General features: G+C 50.9%; 2 protein-coding genes across 4 annotated transcripts in view; one reads left to right on the forward strand and one right to left on the reverse strand.

The window, feature by feature from the left end:
- The window catches only part of RFC5 (replication factor C subunit 5), a 490240-nt gene extending 487361 nt beyond the window's left edge, over positions 1-2879 (forward strand). For both annotated transcript variants that reach the window (XM_084868365.1, XM_084868364.1), the window contains one exon: positions 1170-2879. In XM_084868365.1, the coding sequence (XP_084724491.1) occupies positions 1170-1266 (97 nt within the window). In that variant the 3' untranslated portion in view covers positions 1267-2879. The remainder of the gene's footprint in view (positions 1-1169) is intronic.
- On the reverse strand, positions 2668-21049 carry WSB2 (WD repeat and SOCS box containing 2). Of its 2 annotated transcripts, none has more exons than XM_084868331.1 (9): positions 20886-21049; positions 14638-14806; positions 10082-10326; positions 9797-9928; positions 6461-6561; positions 5197-5369; positions 4363-4473; positions 4162-4269; positions 2668-3595 (listed from the first exon to the last, which is right to left on the reverse strand). In XM_084868331.1, the coding sequence occupies exons 1-9, from the start codon at positions 20896-20898 to the stop codon at positions 3433-3435; spliced, it is 1215 nt and encodes a 404-aa protein (XP_084724457.1). In that variant the 5' UTR covers positions 20899-21049; the 3' UTR covers positions 2668-3432. The 2 variants fall into 2 exon arrangements, with proteins under 2 accessions (XP_084724457.1, XP_084724456.1); XM_084868330.1 differs by having other exon boundaries at positions 14638-15093; positions 20886-20932.
- Between the last annotated feature and the right edge of the window lie 1399 nt (positions 21050-22448).

Raw genomic sequence — 22448 nt, forward strand, 5'->3', positions numbered from 1 at the left:
CACGTATGACCCAGTTTTTGGTGGGATTATTGAGTGAAAGATGGGGAAGGGTGTGAGAGGCTCATTCTCAGAACATGAGTACACTCAAGGACAGGCATGACTCAGTCACATACTTGAGATAAAGACCTCAGAGGCTGGTCTGCACTGGCTCTGCTAATGCTTTTGTTATTTGGGAGCCTGCCCCGTGCGGACCTCCAGCTGTGAAGCCTTCCGCGTACACAGCATCCTGGCGGGGAGTAAGCAAACTCCATTTTCCACTCTGCCTTGTCCAGTGAGCAGTTACTAGCCCCCAGTGAAGCTGGCCTCTGTCATTTAAATAGACAAAAGTGTTGGTGTCACCATCAGACTGTTAGCATAGGCCAACTCTCATCTGCCCTCATTGGCTTGTGAATGCACAAATTAGGTGACTTATCAGTACTTGTGAATATGATCTCGCTTTCAATGGTTTAACCACTTAAAAGGTGACAAGATGAGACCTCGCCGGTTTGGCTCAGTGGGTAGAGTATTGGCCTGCAGACTAAAGGGTCCCAGGTTCAATTCCGGCCAAGGGCACATGTCTGGGTTGTGGGCTCAATCACCCCCAGTAGGGGACGTGCAGAGGCTGCCAATCAGTGATTCTCTCTCATCATTGATGTTTCTATCTCTCTCCTTTCCTCTCTGAAATCAGTGTATGTATGTATGTATGTATGTATGTGTATGTATATATATATATATATATATATATATATATATATATATATATATATTTTAAAAGATAAAAATAAAAGGTGGCAAGGTGAAATAGCAGTGTCCTGCTTGCTGACCACACCCCAGAACCACAGGCGTGTCAGCCACACTTCTCAGTGAATTAAGAGGAAGGAAATCTTCATTATAACTCCTCAGTGCATTTTGTAGGTGAAGAAATAACCCTTAACCACATGAACTCTGCATATCTTTAGAGAGCTGGAACAAAGTGAAGTTCAGAACACTGCTAACCATTTTTTTAGACTTAATTTTTTCCTTCCAATTGGTGAGGGAAAATGATGGTGTTGAGGACACATACAGGGCTGCCGTCCAGGATGAATCCTTGTTGCCTCCTCGCCGCCTTCAGATGCTCCGTCTTTGATCTTTTTTCTTGTCAGAGGGCTGCTCTGTGGTATTCTCTGCGCTCACCTTTTGGTTTCCTTTAGGTACAGACTGTCTGTGGGCACCAACGAGAAGATCCAGCTGAGCTCCCTCATTGCAGCTTTTCAGGTCACCAGAGACCTGATTATCTCTGAGGCCTAGGCGCTGAGGACCATCTGCTGGTCTCAGGCCCAGCAGCGACTAGAGAACAGGGGCCTTGGTTACGAGACGAACTGCTGCCCGCATCAGGGGATAAAGGCAGTCACCCAAGACAACTGTAAGGCTTTCCCCTCTAGCTGCTTGGATGACAGGAAGCTAGCCTACTCCCGGTCACTTTGGACTATAAGGCTTTCAGATCCAACATGGCCCATGTGTCTTCCAACTCAAGATAAAAACAGAACATCTCCAAAATCACGTACAGTCTGTGACACTGTCTCTACTTCAAGAGCAGATGTGAACAGATTTCTGGCCCAAACTGTTACACTCATAAAATGGACTCGATTCTTTTCCTTTCAAAACTGGTCTTTTTATTTCTCCTCTTGAAGCAGAGGACTTACTAGCAGGTTCCTAATTGTGGGTGGACAGGAGAGAAAACTTTCATTTTTATGCCATCAGGGGCCAGAAGTTGTATAATACTCGCGTACTTACTACAGGGGGCGGGGGAAGAGGAGGGGGCACAAGATTGAGCCTGACTACCCCTGCCGTTGGGAAGGACAGGCCTGGTGACCGGTGGCCGCTCACTACAGCAGTCAGTGCTGCACTCATCACTCGTCAGATTAAAATAAAGCAGCTTTCTTGTTGGTTGTGTTACAGTGACTTCTTTCCTTAGTTACAAAGACACTGACTTATTCAACTTGTATCTGTGTGAACTTTCACCTCTGATGCCACAGCTTCGGAGGCTGTTTTTTTAAAGGAGTCGGTTTTCCCATCACTCCGTGGGACTCGCTCCCCGAGGATGCCAGCAGTGTTGGAAGCGAATGGCTACGCGGGGCCTCAAGGAAGCCACTGAGCCTCCCAGACCACACTATTCGCAATTTTGCAAGATAACCTCAAAATTAAAAACTTGCCCAGGCCATTCCCGGCAGTCCTGTTGCACTCACTTGTCTTAAAGGGGACTTTTTTTCCCTAATGGAAGAAATGAAACAGACAGCCAAAGCTTTTAACTCTTTCCTTCCATGAGTCATCTTGAAATGTTTTCTTCAGCAACCAAGGTGGTAGAGGAGAGATTTCTCTCCTTTTTTGACACATTTCATATGACCCTGGCCTCCATAACGCACTTTGTAAGAAAGCCAAAGGATAAAATGTTGCATTTCTTTCAAAATTATTTAAAATATATTAAATTTTCCAAAGGCAGATTATGTTTGAAGGAGGTGTCCTGACTAGACAGCTACATCACTGGAGGAGGACAGAACTTAAGGAGCTGTGTGTGTGGAGGGCTAGAGCTGAAACTGGCTCACAAGTCCAATAAAGAGAAGCAGCAGTTAGACCTCGTTCATGAGAATGTCGGCTGAAGTGATGACACCACCAGCGCTTCACACAATTAAGGAGACATCTTCACAACTGTTCGGCTTCAGTACTATGGTTTTTAGATATCAAGAAAAACACAATTGTACCTTAACATCTGTTCAGAAAATACAAATAAATATGCTAATGAAAGGCAAACAACCAACAGCTCAGCCATCGTAACAGTCATGCAGTTTAGGAGTAAATCCCGTGTAACCAGGCATATAAGTTTGTCGTCTGCACATGCACACCATTGTTTAAAAAAAGAAAAAGCCAATTATAGTGTGTTAGTCAGGGGCACAGCCTGAGTCACCTGTAATTTGGTTAATAACCTCACACCAGAGCCTGCTCCATGAAAACTTTGCCCGCTGCTCAGAAGCTAGAGGAAGGAGAGACTCGCCAACATCGACTCTGACACACGAGGAGAGAAGCTGAAGCAGCCTGGCGAGGCAGGAGCAACACCTCCCAGCACAGGGGCTGAAACCCCTTGGCCACTACAGAGGCCTAGAACTCTTACCAAAACGTCATTATCTGCACTTTGAATCAAACTACCAGAGAGAATTCTAGACTGTTGTTTCTCGGCGGGCTGGAGATTTCAGATAAGGCTCTGGCCATGAAAGTGGAGTCCCCTCTATGACTGGCGGTCACATGTCATGGGGAGAAGAGCCACTGGAATCTGGTTTTGCTACATTCTGTTCACAATCCCCAAGAGAAACTGTCCATCCAAGACCAGGCGTTTGGCCCATAATCCCAGCTGCTCCTCCGCCAGGGAGCTGTATCTGCCACAGAGAAAACACGCGAGACTAGGCGTGTTTGCGGCGTTGCTTACAAAGTCCTGTACGTGAGGAACTCTTTCATTTTCTTGGGGATTGGCAGTGCCAGCACTTGGTAGGTGGTGAGGAAACTCCGGAGGGCTTTCCGGCATAAGTGCTTCAGTGACGACAGGACCCGAGGAGCTGTCCAGAACTGGACGTGGCCGTCCCTTGTCCTGAAACAAAACAGAAGCCATGCATTCAGACAGGCTTGGGAATACCTGTTTCCACTGTGCTGGATGCTAATGTTTCTACTCTGACTGCAGTAGCAGGAGCCTCCGGAGAGTGAAACGGAACACTGGCTGCTGAAATGGATGTAAAAGCTGTGCTGCTGAATAATTAAGGCTGCTACCTACGAGGATTATGAGAACTCCAGACACCTCTGCCACCTAAGTGCTCTCTCTGCTAGCCCAGCCTTGCTCAGTCATCCTGTGAGTTCAACAGAAGGACGGACGCCACCTACTGAATTACAGACGGTCCCTGAAAGCTGGTCTCTGCCGGGAAGGATTTCCATGTAAATTCTGCATCATGCGTTGTCATGAATTGTAACTCTAATTACACTGAAATTAAGTATTAACAAATGATAACCTATATTGGCAGAATAGGTTATTAGAGTTTTATGTAATCTTGAATTTCCTTAAAGCCTTCCTCGCAGGCAGGAAAATTATAAATGCTTTCTTTCCGTAAAAAGCTGCATGGCATACTCAGCAGAAACTGCTGCCCGCCGCTGGCAGATACGTACCCGGTGGCAATGACTCCACCGTGTGGGAAGAATGTGCAGCAGAGACCATTAGTCATAGGAGCAAACGCAATTGGAGTTTTCAGTCCCAGGGCCCAGATCCTGAGGAGCCTGCATGAGAAGGAAAAGCACGTTTGCACGTTAGCAAACCGGGGCCAGACGCCTGGGGAACGCTGCAATGACGCGCGAGCGCGCCCTTGTTACCTGTCATCCGCCACAGTGGCCAGGTACAAGCCCTCTGGCGAGAAGCACACAGACCTCAGGGAGCTGATGTGGACGTCACTGTCATCCATGGGGGGCTCGAGCTGGGTGTGGCTGAGGAGAAAGAAACGGGACAGTGAGGGCTGATGGCCATCCCTCACCCTTCACCTTCATCCCCAGCAGGAGGCCAAACTACCTGGCTATGAAAAGGCTCAGGACGCATCTTGTGCCCCATATGGGAAACCTTGGGACTTGCGGACTAGAAAAGAAGACTGGAGAAAAGTGCATTTACTAAGGCTCCGAGTGGCTGCAGAGGGGGCTGAAAAGCTGTGCCAGTTTCCTTATGCAAAGTAAGTCAGCCCTCACTTGAATGCCACGGACACACCGAAAGTCTTTTTTAGGCTAAGATACATGATAATTATAGGCCTACCTATTATTCGCTTCATAAAACAACAGAGATAAAGGAGAAAAATAGACCAAATTTGTGAGAACATGAAAATTCATAATGGAACTAGCAGTTTCGATAAAAGGACCGTTCTGAACTTGTTACTACAGTTATTAGTAAATGGAAAAAGAGAGTCACTTTGAGGTTTCTTAATGCTGAATCCAAAGTAGAGTCTCACTTAGCAGGAGAGCTGAAGGCACTTGGGTCTAATTTCAGAACTTAATTGACAAGAAAGCACTACAGTACACCAGCCTTAGAATAAGCACTGAATCTGTGTCTTTTACCCAGGATGCCCCTCCCGTGCCCTGACTCTAAAAGGGACTTGTCTCATCCAGCAGGCTTCTCATCAGTCACCCCACAAGGAAGCCGTAAGCAGGGGTCCGGGTCCTTACTGGAGTGACCTCAGCCGCTCGCCAGTGTAAGGGTCCCACATGATCACGTTGGTGTCGTAAGAAGCCGTGACAAGCAAGGCAGAGTCCGGGGAGAAGTCACAAGAGACAACACTGCTTTGGTGGCCCTCTAGCTTCCGGATTAACGTGTAGGACCGCATGCTCCAGAGGAAGACCTGTGGAAAGCGACAGGGGCCTGGTTAGAGGCAGAAACACAGTATGAGAATGTGAGCAGTGCCCACGTCGGGCCTCATGGCCGAGAAAGACCCGTTCCCCACCCGTTTCTCTAGCTCTTCCAGAATGTGTCACAGAGGCTTACATAAAATGATAGCTCCACTTCTCAAGGTGCCTAGCCAACGGACATGCTGGAAGAGTGAGCCTTAAGGAGAGCAAACCGGGCCACCTCAGGGAGACTGCCAGCTAACGGGTCAGGAGAAGCGTCCCAGTTCCGCTCCTGAGCTCTGTCTGCAAACACGCAGCCCGTGTGGAGGGAGACCTCAGCCCCATGCCAGCTGTCCTTGCGTTTACTACCAAAAGCGGAGCCAGAGTGAACTCCAGGCCTGCCCACGCCTGCAGCTGCCGCACTGTTTCACACCCTCTGTGCTCACAGGACCATGGAAACCGGCCCCCACCGCTGCACATCGGACACAGCTCATCACTTTACACCTTCCCGACAGTCATTATAAATAGGGTTTTATTTTCCTTCCTTTAAGAAAACTCGCACTTTCACATAGTTCCAGACCTCGAATGAATGATTAACCACCTGGGCCGCACCAAATAGTGAATTCTTAACTTCCCCGAGTCAACCACAGCAAACCACTCCATGCAAAACTGTCCCAAAGTATCCCTGGGTTTCTAATGCTTCTTTAAAACAACAGGCAGGATGGCAGGGCGAAGTTCAATAAGTAGCTGTACATTTTATAATCTGGAGTGAAAATCCTAATTAGGTTGCTATAAACTACATGGTTCAAAGGAAATCTGGGCCCATACATGGGTTGCAACTTTTAAAATCATAGACTCTCTGAGGGGAAAAGAAACTTAAAAAGCACCCCTTTTCCATTTGTAAAGACAAACAGGCCTCCAATGAAGGTGGCGATCTACATAAACTTACCTCCTCTTCTGGCTCATGTCGAAGTGCCAATGGAAAGGGCGGTATGCAGGAGGCAGGGTTTGAGACACCATCTCATACACAAGGTGGCTACAAACCCCCCCAGCTCTTGCTGAACTAACACAACAGAGGAAATGGCACCCGATGTGTGAGACTTACCGACTTTTCTCCAGCCGCAGAGCAGAGCATGCTGCAGTCCGGGGAGATGGAGCAGCAGTACACCCACTGCAGGTGGCCCGACAACACCTGAATCTGCTTACCTGGCGGACAGAGGGCAGACAGTGAGCTGCTCACACCACGAGCAGGAAGACTGAGGAAGGGCGTGATGGGCCACCCACCCCGCTATCAACTGAGTGCCACCGCCCACTTTTTAATGCAGAGGAAGAAGTATGACAAAACCTGTCATTTAAATATGAAATCTATTCATATAATATTCTAACACCCAAAGGAAATCACTCCCCCCCATTACACCAAACTCCACGGGATCATCAGGATAAACGGTGTAGACAGATCAGGTCCGATAGATCCCTTTGATAACAAAGGACGTTCTTTTCCAGCCCCCCACCACCTCTATTATACTTGGAAGCATCCTTCCAAATCTGAGTGCATCTTCACTTCTCTCTGTGATGGTTTCCCCTCCTCACAAGGTTCCCACTCCACGTCCTCCCCTTCCCTGAGTGAGCACCCTCCCCGCTGCTCGAGTGAGGCAAACGTGGGCTTGCACCTGGCTCCACTGTGCACTTAGCACACAATCCTGAACTTCTCACGTAATCTCTCCAGGTTTCAGTTTTTGAAAAAAACAAAATGCTCATCCATAGGGAAATGAGTAAATAAAGAGTGTAACAGGAGCCCAAACCGGTTTGGCTCAGTGGATAGAGCGTCGGCCTGCGAACTCAAGGGTCACAGGTTCAATTCCGGTCAAGGGCATGCACCTTGGTTGCGGGCACATCCCCAGTAGGGGGTGTGCAGGAGGCAGCTGATCAACATTTCTCTCTCATCAATGTTTCTAACTCTCTATCCCTCTCTCTTTCTCTCTGTAAAAAATAAAATATATTAATAAAAAATTTTTAAAAAGGAGTGTAACAGGTAGATCCACCCTGTTAATTCCTATTAAATTAAGAATCTAGATTTCCCATGGAGTATCTTTAATGGAAAAACAAGATTCAGAAAAAAATGTGAAGACTATGATTTCATTCTTGTGAAACATAATGACTCCAAACCCCATAAATGTAAGAGTGTGATTGTCCGAATAGGATCATACAAGTGTAAGCAAAACATGGAAAGAAATATGGAAGACTCTTAGCATGGGCTACGCAAGATTATAGGGGGATTATGGAGGAATTCAACAGATAGGACAATTAGAGAGATGGCAAGGCTGGCATGGGCAGGAATCAAGCCAAAATAAAAAATAAAAAAATTAAACAATTTTTTTTTGTTTTGTTAATCCTCACCTGAGGATTTTTTCCCCATTGCTTTTCAGAGAGAGTGGAAGGGAAAGAGGATAGGGGGGAAGAGAGAAACATTAATGTTGAGAGAGTCACATGGACTGGTTCCCTCCCACATGTGTCCCGACACCTAATCGGGCAGGGAGCAAACCCACAACCCAAGTATGTGACCTTGACCAGGAATCAAACCTAAGACCTGCCAGTATTCAGGCCAATGTTCTAACCACTGAAAACCCCAGCCAGAGCAGGAAAAAAAAATGGGTATGTGTGCGCGCGCGCGCGCGCGTGTGTGTGTGTGTGTGTGTGTGTGTGTGTGTAATTTTAAGAATATATATGGTTGACAGAAACATATCGATTAGACCATCAAATTTTAGAGGGAAGGTAGGAGAGGGTGAGGGTAAGGGGGAGAGATCAACCAAAGGACTTGTATGCGTGCATATGAGCCTAACCAATGGACACAGACAACAGGGGGGTGAGGGCATGAGGGGGGAAGGGTTGTGGGGGTAATGGGGGAATAAGGACACATATGTAACACCATATTCAATAAAGAAATTTAAACACACACACACACACACAAAAGTATATATGGTCATTTATAAATTTATGGATGTGGATAAATATATATTTTTCAAAGTCAGTCATGGTTTCTCAGCTATCAAACAAGAACAGCACACCTGCCCGGAGGTTGTAAGTGTTGAATAAATTAAGGCACGTCATGTAGGGCAAGGCCCAGTATCTGGGAACGTGCATTTCCCCTCCTCTTTGAAAAGCCCTAATAACTGTTCTGGTTCATTCTGCCCACTGTGTCACCTGCAGCTTCCCAACCACCACGTGACTTTCAAAGCCCGTTCAAGAACCTTCCTTCAATGGTGGCAAGCTGCCTCTGGACACACAACAGCAATGGCACTGCCTTTGAATGGCCCTCCCGGTCAGCAGGCCGGCTTGGATTGTGTGACTGGGTCCCACGGGAACGGGAAGGAACCGTCCAGAGTTCTCCTAGTGACCAGGGGCCTCAGGTGAGGAAAGGACAGCACCTTCTCGGCTGTCTGGACAGACGACTGGGCTCCTTTCCAAGAGGGAAGCAGACAGGGCCCTCCCACGGTCTGGGGAACAGCCGTGGCTTTGCATGATCAGGGTGAGTGTGTCTCTTCAGGAACTGCCCGCATCACCACTTCCTCTCTCCACCTCCCTCCAGCCTCCGCTGCCCACCCTGGGGGGCAGAAGTGACCTGGGTGGGCAGAAGTGACCTGGGTGGGCAGAAATGACCTGGGTGGGCAGAAGTGACCTGGGTGGGCAGAAGTGACCTGGGTGGGCAGAAATGACCTGGGTGGGCCGAAGTGACCTGGGTGGGCAGAAGTGACCTGGGTGGGCAGAAGTGACCTGGGTGGGCAGCAGAAAATTCCTTCCCTCAGTCACTTTCCAGAGACGGCGGAGCTCTTGGTTGGGCTGCTCCTCTATCTAGTTCTGTTCAAGGCAGAACTTATAAAAGCTGACCCCACGAGCCTGAGAGGATTCTGCTGGACCTCGATTCCACTTCACAAGAAACTTTATTTCCAACAGGAAGTGCCCACGGAGGATGGCTTCCTCTAGATCAGCGGTTCTCAACCGGGGAGACTGTGCCCTCCACGGGGAACGGGCAATGTCTGGGCACATGTTGGTTGTCACGACTGTGTAGGATGCACAGCCCATAACAAAGACATTTGCAGCCCAAAATGTCAGCGATGCCATGGCGAGAAAGGCATTCTCCATGACGGGATTTTCAATAAAGGCGATAGCAAAAATGGCAAAAACTGGTTCTGTTGGTTTTTAAAATCTGTTTTTTCCTTACAGTGTATAAATACGTACTCAATCAATAGACAGATATACAGAATTTAAATCTTCAAGGGATGAGGGGGGAGTGATCAGGAAAGAAATGTCTGAAAAGGCTCCTAAGAAACAATAATAGAAAAAAGGAGGAGTAACGCTATTCTGGGTACCAATGACACAGGTCCATTGGGAAGGGCACACACAGTATTGTGAGAGTTCCCCAGGAGTCCCATCACCTCCATACCATGTTTATTCAGGTCCCAGATGCGCAGAGTCTTGTCCCGAGACGCGGAGACCAGAATCAAGCTGCCACTGGGCGTGAAGCTCAGATCTCTCACAACGTCTTGGTGGCCGGAAAGATTCAAAAGCAGGAGCCCTGGCAGGGCAGTGGGAGCGCTCGGTCAGGGGGAGACGGCACTGGCCTGCCCGCACAGCCGCACCTCCGCCAGCTGGGGGCTGGGCCCTTCGAGCCCCCCGTGAGGACATGCACACGAGCCTCCCCGACCTGTGCCAGCCAGAAACCACCTACCTGTCTGCACCTCCCAAATCTTGATCTGCCCGTCGTTGAGTCCCGTGGCGAGGATCAGGCAGGAGGCGTCTGGCCCCGGGGGGTGGTGGCGTGCCCAGAGCTTCCTGCTGGGTGGACAAGGCCATGGGCTGAAGGCCAGGCCCCAGACAATCTGCCCACAGTCCAGCGTCTTCTCCTTCGGGCTGCCTCGCCCCTTCGGGTCATTTTTGCTGCTCCGGCTTTTGGCTTCGAACCCTTTAGGGATGCTGGGGAAGGAGAGCATTCTTAATGAGGATGCAACTCACCCGTCTACCCACTTTTCGCCGGGGGCATCTAAGGCTTGAAAATCCCAGGAACAAACTGGGCCTCGGTGAACTCTGGTGTGACTTTCCTGTTTAGAATCCGGGTAACAGAGGCTTCCCTGGCCTGGGTCAGCCCCTCCGGGACAGCCCTGCCATGGGGGGCAGCCTGGGGGTACAGTCCTCTGGGGTTTCGGCGTGTGAAAGGAAAGCGCACTCGGCTTCCTCCCCCCCCCCCCCCCCCCAGCAAAGAAGGCACCCTGCAGAGGTGGCGCTAGGACAGCACCAAGCGCCGCACTATCCACCTGCAGCTCTCCTTTGTACACTTAGCTCGGTACACACTGACTTCTGCCTTCACTCGCTATGTTCCAACCAATTAACAAGGCTCTATCGTTTACTCCAGCCGGCAGGATAGTCAACGGAGAGAAAGAACCCACAGAGCTACTCAGGACCCACTGAGCACCTGACCCTCTTCCTTTCTCATTCTTCTTCAACACTCGGTCCTAACAAGTGGGCCCCACCGCTCCGCCTCGCAGCCAGGATCTCAGAGGAATCACAATTTCAAGTTACACTACAAAGCCACCGAACTCAAAACAGCCTGGTACTGGCATAAGAACAGGCATATAGACCAATGGAACAGAACATAGAACCCAGCAATTGACCCAAGTCATTATGCTCAATTAATATTTGACAAAAGGAGTCAAGACAGTCTCTTCAATAAATGGTGTTGGGAAAATTGGACAGATACATGCAAAAAAATGAAATTAGATCACCAACTTACACCATACACCAAAATAAATTTAAACTGGGTAAAAGACCAGTTAGATGTGAAACCATAAAAATCCTAGAAAAAACATAGGCAGCAAAATCTCAGACATCTCTTGTAGCAATGTTTACGGATATATCTCCTAGGACAATGGAAATTAAGGAGAAAATAAACAAATGGGACTACATCAAAATAAAGAGCCTCTGCACAACAAGAAGCCATCAATAAAATAACAAGAATGCCCACTTATTAAACAATAAACAAAAACAGACTCAGAGACATAGAAGCATCAAACAGATTCAAACCTCAGAGGGAAGGCACAGGAGGGTGGAGGGGGTAAGAGAGAAAGCAATGAGCTCATATGCATATATGCATAACCCAGAGACACAGACAACAGAGTGGTAAAGGCTTGGGGGAGAGGTGGGTGGGAGGGCAATGGGGGGAAAAAGGAACATATGTAATACTTTCAACAATAAAGATTTATTTAAAAAAAAATACACACAATCTTTGACAGCTGCTAAAATATATAAAAACTAGGGGCCCAGTGCACGAATTCGAGCACCTTGAAAAGAACTCTGGGATGCGAGGCTGTGGTGGGCACAGCGTGGCCCATCCTTTGTTCCCCCACCCGGCCCCTCCTGCCACAGCCCCCCGTCTCCTGTCTGCTGGCAGCCCCGCTACCACAGCCGCTGCTCCCCCGTGTGGAGTAACTGGGGCCGGCGCCGTTGGTGAGTGCGAGTGGCTTGGTGAGTGCAAGTGGCAGCTGCTGCCTTGATGGCCCCTCAGGAGCAAAGGGAAGTGGAGAAGCCCTGAGGGGCGATTGGGGCTGGCAGCAGCCGCTCACACCCACTGACGGCACGGAGTGATCGAACCAGAGTCCGGTGCCAGCAGTGGTTGCGAGCAGTGGCTCTGGTGTTGGCAGCAATGCCAGGCAGAACCACAATGCACGGGAGCAAGAATTTTCAGTAACCACCAAAGGCTTGCCTGGCGCCCTGCCTTGGTCTGGTGCCCCTGCTCACCTGCTCCACCATCCCACCATGGTTGACACCCACCATGTTCCCCACTTGGCCACCTGCTGCCAACCCCTGCCATGTTCTGTGGTCAGTGCATGTGATACCGACCAGTTGTTTGGTTGTTCCATCATTCGGCCTATTTGCATATTAGGGTTTTATATATATAGATGACACAATGTCTTTAACCATTCTCTCATCACCCAATTTGTAGCTATTTCTGATTTTTAAATACTGCATAATTAATTTTATGATGAAAATCAGTGCATGTAAATAGATGAGCCCATTTCTGAGAGTCCTAATGACTGGAAGGACATTTTTAAGGTCTTTGAAGTCTATTGTCAAATAGACTTCCTTCCAGAAAGTGCACAAGTTTATGCCCTTGACCCCAACAGTGTACAGAGTACCAATCTCAGCAAACTCTCATCAGCTTTACCTATTCTCAAGGCAACATATTTCAGACTAAACTTCTAAAAGACTTAAATCTAATAGACAATTTATAAGAAAAGCCTAAAGCAAAACAAATGAAACCCTTAAGGGCACAGGCTGTGTTTGAGTTATTTAGGATTCTCGCCCCTACCTCAGTTTTAGGCAAAGAAGATTTGCAACCAATATTGGCAGAATACATAAATGCAGACAGAGTTACCCTGGGACAAATGAAAAAATGCAAATGCTGGGCCACCTGACTGGGGGCTCACAGCTTTCTGACACTGGGACCTGTCCAGCCCAAAGAACGAAAAAAATCAGAAACTAAACGTGGTAGATAATGTAAAGATAATACCCGATTTTAAAATGGCAGAGGATCTGAAGAGACAGTTCTCCAAAGCAGATATACAAAGGGCCAATAAGCACATGAAAAGATGCTCAACATCAGTACCCATCAAGGAAATGCAAATCGAACCACAATAAGATGCCATTTCGTACCAACCTGGATGGCCATGCTATAATCAAAGACTGGCAATAGCAAGTGTTGGGGAGGGTGTGAAACACTTTTTAAACTCACACACTGCTGGTGGGATTGTAAAATGGTACAGCCACTTTGAAAAAATCTGATAGTTCCTCAAACAGTTAAACACAGAAAACATATAAAATCGTATTGAGATAGGCCAGTAAACCAGGACAAACAGAATAGTTAGCTGAGCAAACTAGCAAAGTAATTTACAGTAGCTACAGAAGGTCACCTTCGTAGAAATAACGTCTAGGCCTCAGTTGTATTTCAGCTCCAGACCAAGAAAAGCAGCCAAACTAGGTGGGGGACACCAGGACCAGCCACGGTGACTGACAACCCCCAGCCCTAACACGGACCCATCAGTCCAGACCAGGAACCCGGATGGCACACCTAGAAGATGGATGAGTATTCTGTAGAGACCAGCCGGAGACCTTCCCACCTTTGAGAAAGAGGTAAAGTCTCAAGACAAAGGACCAGGGAGTGCTTTTGGTCTAGGGACGTGGTCGCCAACTGGTGGTCCATGGAGCACTGGTGGTCCGTGAGGTCCGAAAAGTTGGCGACCGCTGGTCTAGGAGCACCCCTGCCATTCCCTTCCCCTTCTTCCTCCTCTTCTTCCCCCCAGGAGCCTCTCCTACACCCCAAAGACCCACAAGACTTGCACCTGAGGAGCAATGGGCAGTGGCAGCTCAGTCGTCAGAGGCTAGTCCCCTAAGCCTGGTCCCAAGGCGCCTTCTGCTGACTTCCCCCGGAGCTGGGCAGCCCCGCGAGGCTCTCCTGCTGCTTCCTCAGTGCTGAGGCCTTTCCTGTGTCACGACCCCAGCTTTACCAAACGTTCCCGCAGTCACCCAGGCTCGTGTGTGAAATCTGTCCTGCGCCAAGAACCGCCAAGGGCCAGGGAACAACATGTCCACACAGAGACTTGTAAGCAATGTTCACAGCAGCATTCCTCATAAAAGTCAGAGGACAAAACAACCCAAAGGTCCACCAGTGGGTAAATGTATAAACAACACGTGGTTCTCTCCATACAATGGGATATTTGGCAATGACAGAAAATAAAGCACTGATACATGCATCATCATAAATGACTGAAAACATTATGTTGTGAACGAAGCCAGTCAAAAATATCTACGTGTTAACTGATGGATATGAAATGTTCAGAATAGGCAAACCTATGACAACAGGAAGATTAGTGGCTACTCAGGGTTGATGAGTAGAGGGGTTTGGAGGGTGCCAGCTTAGGGATATGGGGTTTCTTTTATGAGTAATGAGAACGTTCTAAGATTAACCATGGTGATAGATACACTCTAAATGAGCAAATTGTATGGTGGGTAAGTTATAGCTCAATGAATCTGTTTTAAAAAACGGGGGGCTCACATAATCTCAATGGAATTAGTTTTCCCACATCCTGCATGTGGGGCTCAGGAGCCCGATGAGGGGTTCCCGAGCTGTCCTGCCGTGTCCCCTCTCCTGCTCTGGGCAGGGAGACCCGGGGTGGGCAGCGGCTTGAATAAAGCGCTCACGTTCCTCGGCACTCGGGCTGCCAGAGTACTTACAACTGCTCCTCCAGCGGCCAGGGGATCAGCTTGACGATGCAGTGTCCTTGAGACCACGCGAACCAGGAGCCGTCTGGGGAGAAGGCGACACTCCAGGTTTCACAGCTCGACTTCCAATCGAACTGGTGGGGGCGCCCGGGCTTGAGTTCGGCCAGCAGCAGCGGTTCCTCTGGGACCGGAGAGAGCATGCTTCAGACACGCACTCTCACTGCCCTCCTCACCGCCCTGACTCAGAGCCGAGAGCCACTGTCTCGCCACGAGAGCCACCGTCTCGCCAGGCTGGGGCAGGCTCTGGGAGGGAACTGTCCCTTAAGTGACCGGGGCAGTAACAGTAGCCAAAGGCCACATTCCAGTGCCGTTACTCAGCTCTGGCACGCCCCTCTGTTGGTTAACCATGACTCAGTAACCTTTGGAAGGGTAACCCCAGTGACCAGAGGCCTCCTTTCCCATGAATGCCTGAAGAGGAAGACAGGAGAGGGCCAGATCAGGACTAGACCGGGCAAGGCTGAGCTAGATGGGGCAGATTAGGCGGCTTTCAAATGTATTTAAATTCTCTTCCAAAGAACCCGCTCCCGGGAGAAAAGGGTTATCTGAAACTCACTCCCAACCCCCGCCCCACCCCTGGCCACTCCCACCCCCCACCATCAAGACTGAAATGTAATGTTCAGCCCTTGCCCTGCTTCCTCTGCTTAGACCAGGCTCATGCCCTGAGTAGCTCATGCTCCTTCACAGCTGGACTCCTTTTCTGCTTTTGAGAATCCCACCTAGATTAATAACTGGGAAGCAAACCCTGATCTCACATGATCAGAGCAGAAATAAGTCCTCCTCTGCTTATTTCTTCTCTCCTGTAATAGCCAATTCCCCTCTCCCTCCCCCTCCGAATGTAAGCATCTTTGTTCGAAACAGCAAGACGAGCTCATCTCTGTGTCTGCGGGCCTAGTCCAGCGCCTCGTGGGGAGTCAGTGACGGGAGGGCAGCCCCTGGTTACATCTCCTCTCCACGGGAAGGCTCAGTGGCTGGTGAAGCTCGTAAGGTAAAGGCCCTCGGAATAGATTTTCTGACCAGGATGATGTGCAACGGTGACACATACTAATATAATAACTGGCTTCCCTCCTGCATGAGGTCACTTCTTGATGTGTATGTTCCACTTGAACAGTCCTGAGACTTTGACCCTTTTATAGCTGTTACCAGATAGAGACTAATTTAACACCCATAGTTGATAGAGTCTAGGACACATCTTTATGTCTTCTCACACTGTGACTGCCATGAAGTCAGGGGATGTCTGACAAGTATGACGTCTCACAGTTACAAGGCAGTGTCTTTTTTCTCAGTGACACACCGGCCAATATGATGCATATCTTGGACTCAATGAAACAGATGGTAAAGGTGCATATATAAGTGCACATAATCATATCAAAGCTTTAGTGGCTTTGCTATTTAAGGAAGTTTCCTTTATATTCATCCCCTGAGGTTCTGTATGTAAATCTAGGTTTTAAAACATTAAATCTAAACCGGTGTTCGTACAGGCCCCAGTAATTCCTCCTAGAAATTTGTGTTCGTATACATTCATTTATATCATCATTTTTCTGTAGAAGCATATTCCTCCCGATGTGAGTGTTAAATGACAAGAATGTTTTACTGTGTGTTTTAAATCCGAAACAGATCTCTAATGTTATGCAGCAATCCTGCAACAGCTCCTTCCAGATATTTCCTTACGGTGCCACAGCCCTAACCTGTTAGAGCCTCCTACATGTAGCCCAGGGGGTCTCAACGGGGGTAATTTTACACACACACACACCCCGGACACGTGGCAATGTCTGGAGACACTTCTGTTGTTATAACTGAGGGAGGGGGTGGTAGTACTGCTATGTAATGGGTGGAGGCCATGGGTGCTGCTAAGCATCCTACAATGCAGAGGTCAGCCCCCACATGAAGAATTTTCCAGCCCAAAATGTCAGCAGTGCCGAGGCTGAGACCCCGTATGTGCACAACACTAAATGACATGGACAATGACAAATCTCATTATTCCATCCGGACTGTATTTGCACAGGGTTCACTTCCTCCACATGCACACCAGCCATCCTGTATGTTGTTTTTTTTTTTTTTTAAAAAAAGGGAGCTGTTGCAGGATTGCTGCATAACATTAAGAGCTCTGTTTCGGATTTAAAACATACAGAACCACAGAGTAAGAGACAGCAAATATGAAAAGGGGTCATCCTTGATTTTTCTCTTTTCTTCACCTCCCAATCCAAATCCATTAGCAAGTTCTATCAAATCTGTTTCCAAGAGACTTGGCAAACCTAACTCCCCTTCATCTCCATGGCTACTATTCTAATCTATGCAACATCATCATCTCTCACTAAGCAGCCTTCCAACTGCTCTCCTAGCCCCCGCTCCGGGCCCTACCATCCATTCTCCTCACCTTCCAAAGTAATCCGCTTCAATCTCTCTTAGAATGAAATACAAACTCCTCACCCTACCCTAAGAGTCCTTCAGAAACTGGCCCTGTCTTGTTTCCCACCTGGGCTTAGAGCTCTCCTCCTGCTCCTGGCTCTAGCATACAAACTAGCCTTCTCCCACACCTTCTCGGGGCTCCATTAGTTCCAACCCCAGGACCTTTGCACCAGCTACTCTCATCCACAGGAATGCCTCCGTGGCTGGTGCCTTATCTCATTTAGGTCTCAGCTTAAATGGTAGCTCCTTAGAGAGATCTTCTCTGACCTCTCAAGACAGTCTCCTTCACAACCTCTCACTTTTCTTTCTTTTTTTTTTTTTTTTTTTAGAATTTTATTATTATTATTATTATTTCAGAGAGGAAGGGAGAGGGAAAGAGAGCTAGCATTGATGAGAATCATTGATCAGCTGCCTCTTGCACACCCCCTACTGGGGGTCATGCCTGCAACCCGGGCAAGTGCCCTTGACTGGAATCGAACCTGGGACCCTTGTCCACAGGCCGATGCTCTATCCACTGAGCAAAACCGGCGAGGGCTTCCCACTTCTTTACAGCACAATCACTAATTTGATTATTAACTATCTTCCCCAACTAGGACATCAACTGCATGGGAGCAGGGACCTTGTATGTGTATCCCCAGTTCCTGGCAGAGTTCCTGGCAGAGAACAGGCAGGCAGTACATATTTGTTGAACAAATATACATGATATACCTCCTTAAATATAAATAAAATGGTGCCCCTAAACTATGATGATGCCTGTGCCAAACATTTCACATGAAATGCTTCTTAAACATGAGCCATTCCCAGATTTCACACTCTATTTCTGTGATTTGAGGATTTAATTCTTGCTATTTTAGGCTCAGGAATCCAGGAGCTAAAAGAAGAAAGAACCCAGGGACTCCTGTCTCTTCTTCAATTCTAGAACGAAGGAAATTCTGAAGGGGGAGTCTGGGCCCCAACGCCCATTGGCTGCTGGGAAAGAAAGCCGTAATTAGTGCAGAGCTTACAAACCCGCGCCCAGGGCATCTAGCTTCATCTGGGATTGCACCTGCCGTGGCCCTTCTTGGGGAAAAGACCAGGGTTTTCTAATTAAACACTGGGATGGGTGTGGACACAGGCTGAAGGTAAAGATATTTATGACGGGCCTTGTCTGTGAAAGGAGATTGCCTTAACACGGAGACGGAAGCAATGACTCCAGGCAGCAGAAAAGCAAGGCAATTTGTCGTGCCTCAGGAGCATTACATTAGATTAGTGGTCGGCAAACCTCGGCTGGAGAGCCACATGCGAGTGTGGCTAGCCGAAAACCATGAGCCACTAAGTTTCAATCGCACTGTACCTGCGCGCCCACACATGGTATTTTGTGGGAGAGCCATACTTAAGGGGCCAAAGAGCCGCATGTGGCTTGCGAGCCGCAGTTTGCAGACCTCCGGCCTGGGAAACACTGCCTGGCGGGCCCCAGAGCTTTGCCTGGCTGTTCCATCTCACCCTTCAGGGCTGGGTGATGTCGCCTTCTCAGAAGCCTCCTGGCCTCATAATCTAAAGTGGCCCAGTTAAGCCCGGCCGGTGTGGCTCAGTAGTTGAGTGTCGAGCTATGGAGCAGGAGGTCTTGGTTCAATTCCTGGTTAGGGCACACGCCCGAGATGTGGGCTCGAAGCCCAGTGTGGGGTTCGCAGGAAGCAGCCAATCAATGATTCTCTCTCATCACTGATGTTTCTCTTCTTTCTCTTTCTCAGTCTCTCCCTCTGTCCCTTCCTCTCCAAAATCAATAATATATCTTTTAAAAAATAAACTGACCCAGTCACTTTCCTCTCACTCCATTCAATTTTCTTTATAACTATCGTTCATCTATCTTTTCTTGATGGCCCTTGTCATTTTTATGTATTTATTGTCCATCTCTTCCCCACCCCAGCCCAAACTTATCTGTTCACTGCTATCGGGCTGTGCTGTCCAGTACAGTAACCGCTAGCCACACCTGGCTACGGACCAATTAACAGGTGGCAAGTCCAAACCAAGATTATGTATATAATATACATCTTATCTTGAAGTCCTAACACACACAAAAAAAATCTAAAATATATTAATCATGATGACATATCGAAATGACGTTTTAGACATGTTGGACTGACAGAGTTCTAAAATTAATTCCACCTGTTTCACTTTTTTATGCAGCTATTGGGACATTTTAAATTATATATGTGACTCACACTTCATTCTATCGGCCAGTGCTAGCACAGAGCAGGTACTGCGCAAATATTTGTTGAATGAATAAATGAACTCCAACCACTGCTCTGAAGATACCAGCTCTTGTCCATTGTAACCCCATCACAAGAGGCTTTATTCAGTTTCAAAGAATGCAAAACTCTCGGGCTTTTCTTTTCTTTTTTTTAACAGTATCTTGGCAGCTCTCAACAGCTCTGCTCACACCCCCAAACACAGTGGTCCGTTATTAGGAAAAACCTAGAACTGGAAACAGATTCTTGCTAAAAGGAGAGGCTAGCTCCAGATCACTTTCAGATTTAACCATTCGGGGGTCAGTGGAAATGACAGCGGAAGCTATGAAAAGATTCAGGTAAGATTCGGGCAAACAGTGAGGCCATTTAGAGCGCCCTGTGGGTAGCGGGCTCTGAGAGAAAGCCCTTATCTGGACGGGAAGGCAGAGGGCTGCCTGTACACCTCCCACTGAATGCCTGGCTCCGGCAAACAAAGAAATGTCACTTCCCAAGGTAAAGAAGTTACACCGCCCCAGGGGATACCCTGGGGTTCCAGCCTCCCACCCACAGCCCCGGCCTATCCCACAGGGCGGCCACCGCAGAACCCGCCAGGGCGGGAGGAAGCGAACTTCGCTGGAGGGAGAACACAATGAGGTTCTGGAACACACGCTGAGCCCCAGGCCTGGACCCCTGAGAACTGCTGCTCTGGGAGCTGCTAGAAGAAAGAATGGGGGTGCACGGGAGAGTGGGGACTCCCACAATAAATCCCCAGCACACACCCAGTTTTCACACTTGGGGGGGGGGAAGGTGGGTGGGAGGGAGCACGAGGGGCACGCCTGGAGGTTTGGCCTTTGCACAGGGACACCCTCCCCACGGAGGTGACAAGTTCGTGGGCGGCCGGGGCACAGCCTGCTCCCCGGGTCCACACTGGCCTCCGATGACAGCTGCCGGCACGGGCGGAGGCAAGCGGACCTCACCATCGGGCTCCTACACTCAACCCGCCACACACGCACCGGGGACCCGCACCCGGCCCCACCCGGCCCCCCCGAGCCCCTCTTCACCGGGAAAGGCTCGGAATATAGACATTACATGTTACACATATGTTTTATGTGTGACTTACATTTACTTTTGTTTTTTAAATAAGGACCCCAGACCCCATGTTTACGAGTAGGCAAGTTTGGGAAGCTCCCAACCGCCCACGGAGGCAGGCATTTTTCTATCCATTTTGTGAATGTAAAGCTGACACTTGGGGGGGTCAGGGGGGTCCCCCACCGCACAGCGCGTAAGGAGCAGCGCGTCTCCCCCCGACCTGCGCGTGCGGCACCCGGCAGCCACCGCTCGGGCATCACCGGGAGGGCTGGGCGCGCCCGCGTCCCACCCGGGACCCTGCTGTGCGGGGTGGGGGTCCCCGGCGCGCGAGGCCCGTCCTCCCGGTCCCGCCGGCGGCGCTGACAGCGAAAGTGAAACAAAGCTGGGCGCCGCGCACCCCGCGCCCCGCCCCGCCGCCCGGCCCGGCGGCGCCCCCGCGTCCCCTCCGCGGCCGAGCCCGCACCGCCCCGAGCCCGGCCGGGCCCCGGCCCCACTCACCTCCGGCCTCCATGGAGGACGCGCGGCCGCGGCAGGCGGCGCCTCAGCCCCCCGGGCCGCGGGCCCTCATTCCGCCGCCGCCGCCGCCCCCGCCGCGGCCTCCGCCCCGGCCCCCGCCCCGGCCCCCGCCCCGGCCCCGGCCCCCGCTCCTCCGGCCCCCGCCCCAGCCCCGGCCCCGGCCCCGCCGAGCCCGCCGCCGCCCGGAGAGGCCATCAGCTGCTTCCCGTCACGTGGCGACGCGAGGGCAGGGGCCGGGGCTTGGGCGAGGAGGGCGGGGCCGGAGCGGGGGCGGGGCTTGGGCGAGGAGGGCGGGGCCGGAGCGGGGGTGGGGCGGGGGTTGTCGGGGAGCGGGGCCTGGGCGGGGCGCAGAGGGCGGGGCGCGGGGGAGCCGGCGGGAGGGCGGGGCGGAGCGAGGAGGGCGGGGCGCGGAGGGCGGGCGGGACCAATGGGGGCTGAGGGGAACGCGGCGGGGAGGGGCGGGGGAGGGTCACGGCTGCGGGGAAAAAGGGGGGAAGTGGCGCTGCAGGAATGGGGGGACGTGGGGGGAGCGAGGGAAACGGGGGGCGCGAGTGGAGCTGAGGGAAAACGGGAGGGGGCCCAGGGGGCCGCCAACCGGTGAAAATGGGGGAGCGGAGCATGGGGGGAGGGTAAAGCCCGAGGGGGTCAGGGACTGAGCCGAGGGGAACCGGTGGGGGAGGCCGGGCAATAATACGGGGGGTGGGGGTGATGGGTAAGAAGATCTGGGTAGAGAAGTGGGGCGCGGCAGAGAGCCGGGCTGAGGGAGGGGGTACGGAGGAGAAAACTGGGGGAGCTGGGGCTGGGGAACCCCGGGGAGGGGGGGCGAGTAGGAAGGAAACGGATAAAAACGGATCCGGAGCCGCGGGGGAGCAGGGATTGGGGAGACAATGCGCGGCCTGAGGAGAGGCGGTGGCGGCGGGGGGTCCCCGCGGGGTTGGGGGGCTGCCGCTGAGGCTGGAGATCCGAGGAGCCCGCGGGGGTCGGGGAAGGGGGAGCCTGGAACCAGACCCGCCAGTGAACGTGCAGGCACAACCCGCGGACACGGGGAGGACCCGGGCCGTGCGTGGTGAGGGCGGGAAGGGGCTGGCAAGGTTAATTGGGGGGACCTATGTAATACTTTCAATAAATATTTAAAATCAAATAAAATGTTTAGAAAATGGGAAGCAGAATCAGAAGAGCCGTGGCCCAAGGAAGGGCCGAGGTTGACGTGGGAGGGCGCAGGGGCCGCGGCCAGAGAGCGAGGCCGGAGACGCCGCGGGAACGTGGGGGGACCTGGGGGCGGAAGGGGACGAGAGGCCCTGGGGGCTGGGCCGTGTGCGCCCCCAGAGTCAATGGGGGTTCAGAGACACACCAACAGGAGGCCCGGGTGGGAAGCAGACCCCCGCGGGGGCGGGTGAAGGTAGGAAGCCCGGGTTCGGTTGGGAGGAAGTCCATTCATAAAGGGGCAGCTGTGCTGGAGCCAGGGAGCTGGGAGTGGAGTGTAGAAAAGGGGGGTGGGGGGGGCTTAAGGAAGGCCTGGCACAGGGCAAGGGGACGGAATTGGGG

The sequence above is a fragment of the Pipistrellus hanaki genome (genome assembly GCF_964339955.1).
Source record: "Pipistrellus hanaki genome assembly, chromosome: 19".
In the NCBI taxonomy this organism is placed as follows: Eukaryota; Metazoa; Chordata; class Mammalia; order Chiroptera; family Vespertilionidae; genus Pipistrellus; species Pipistrellus hanaki.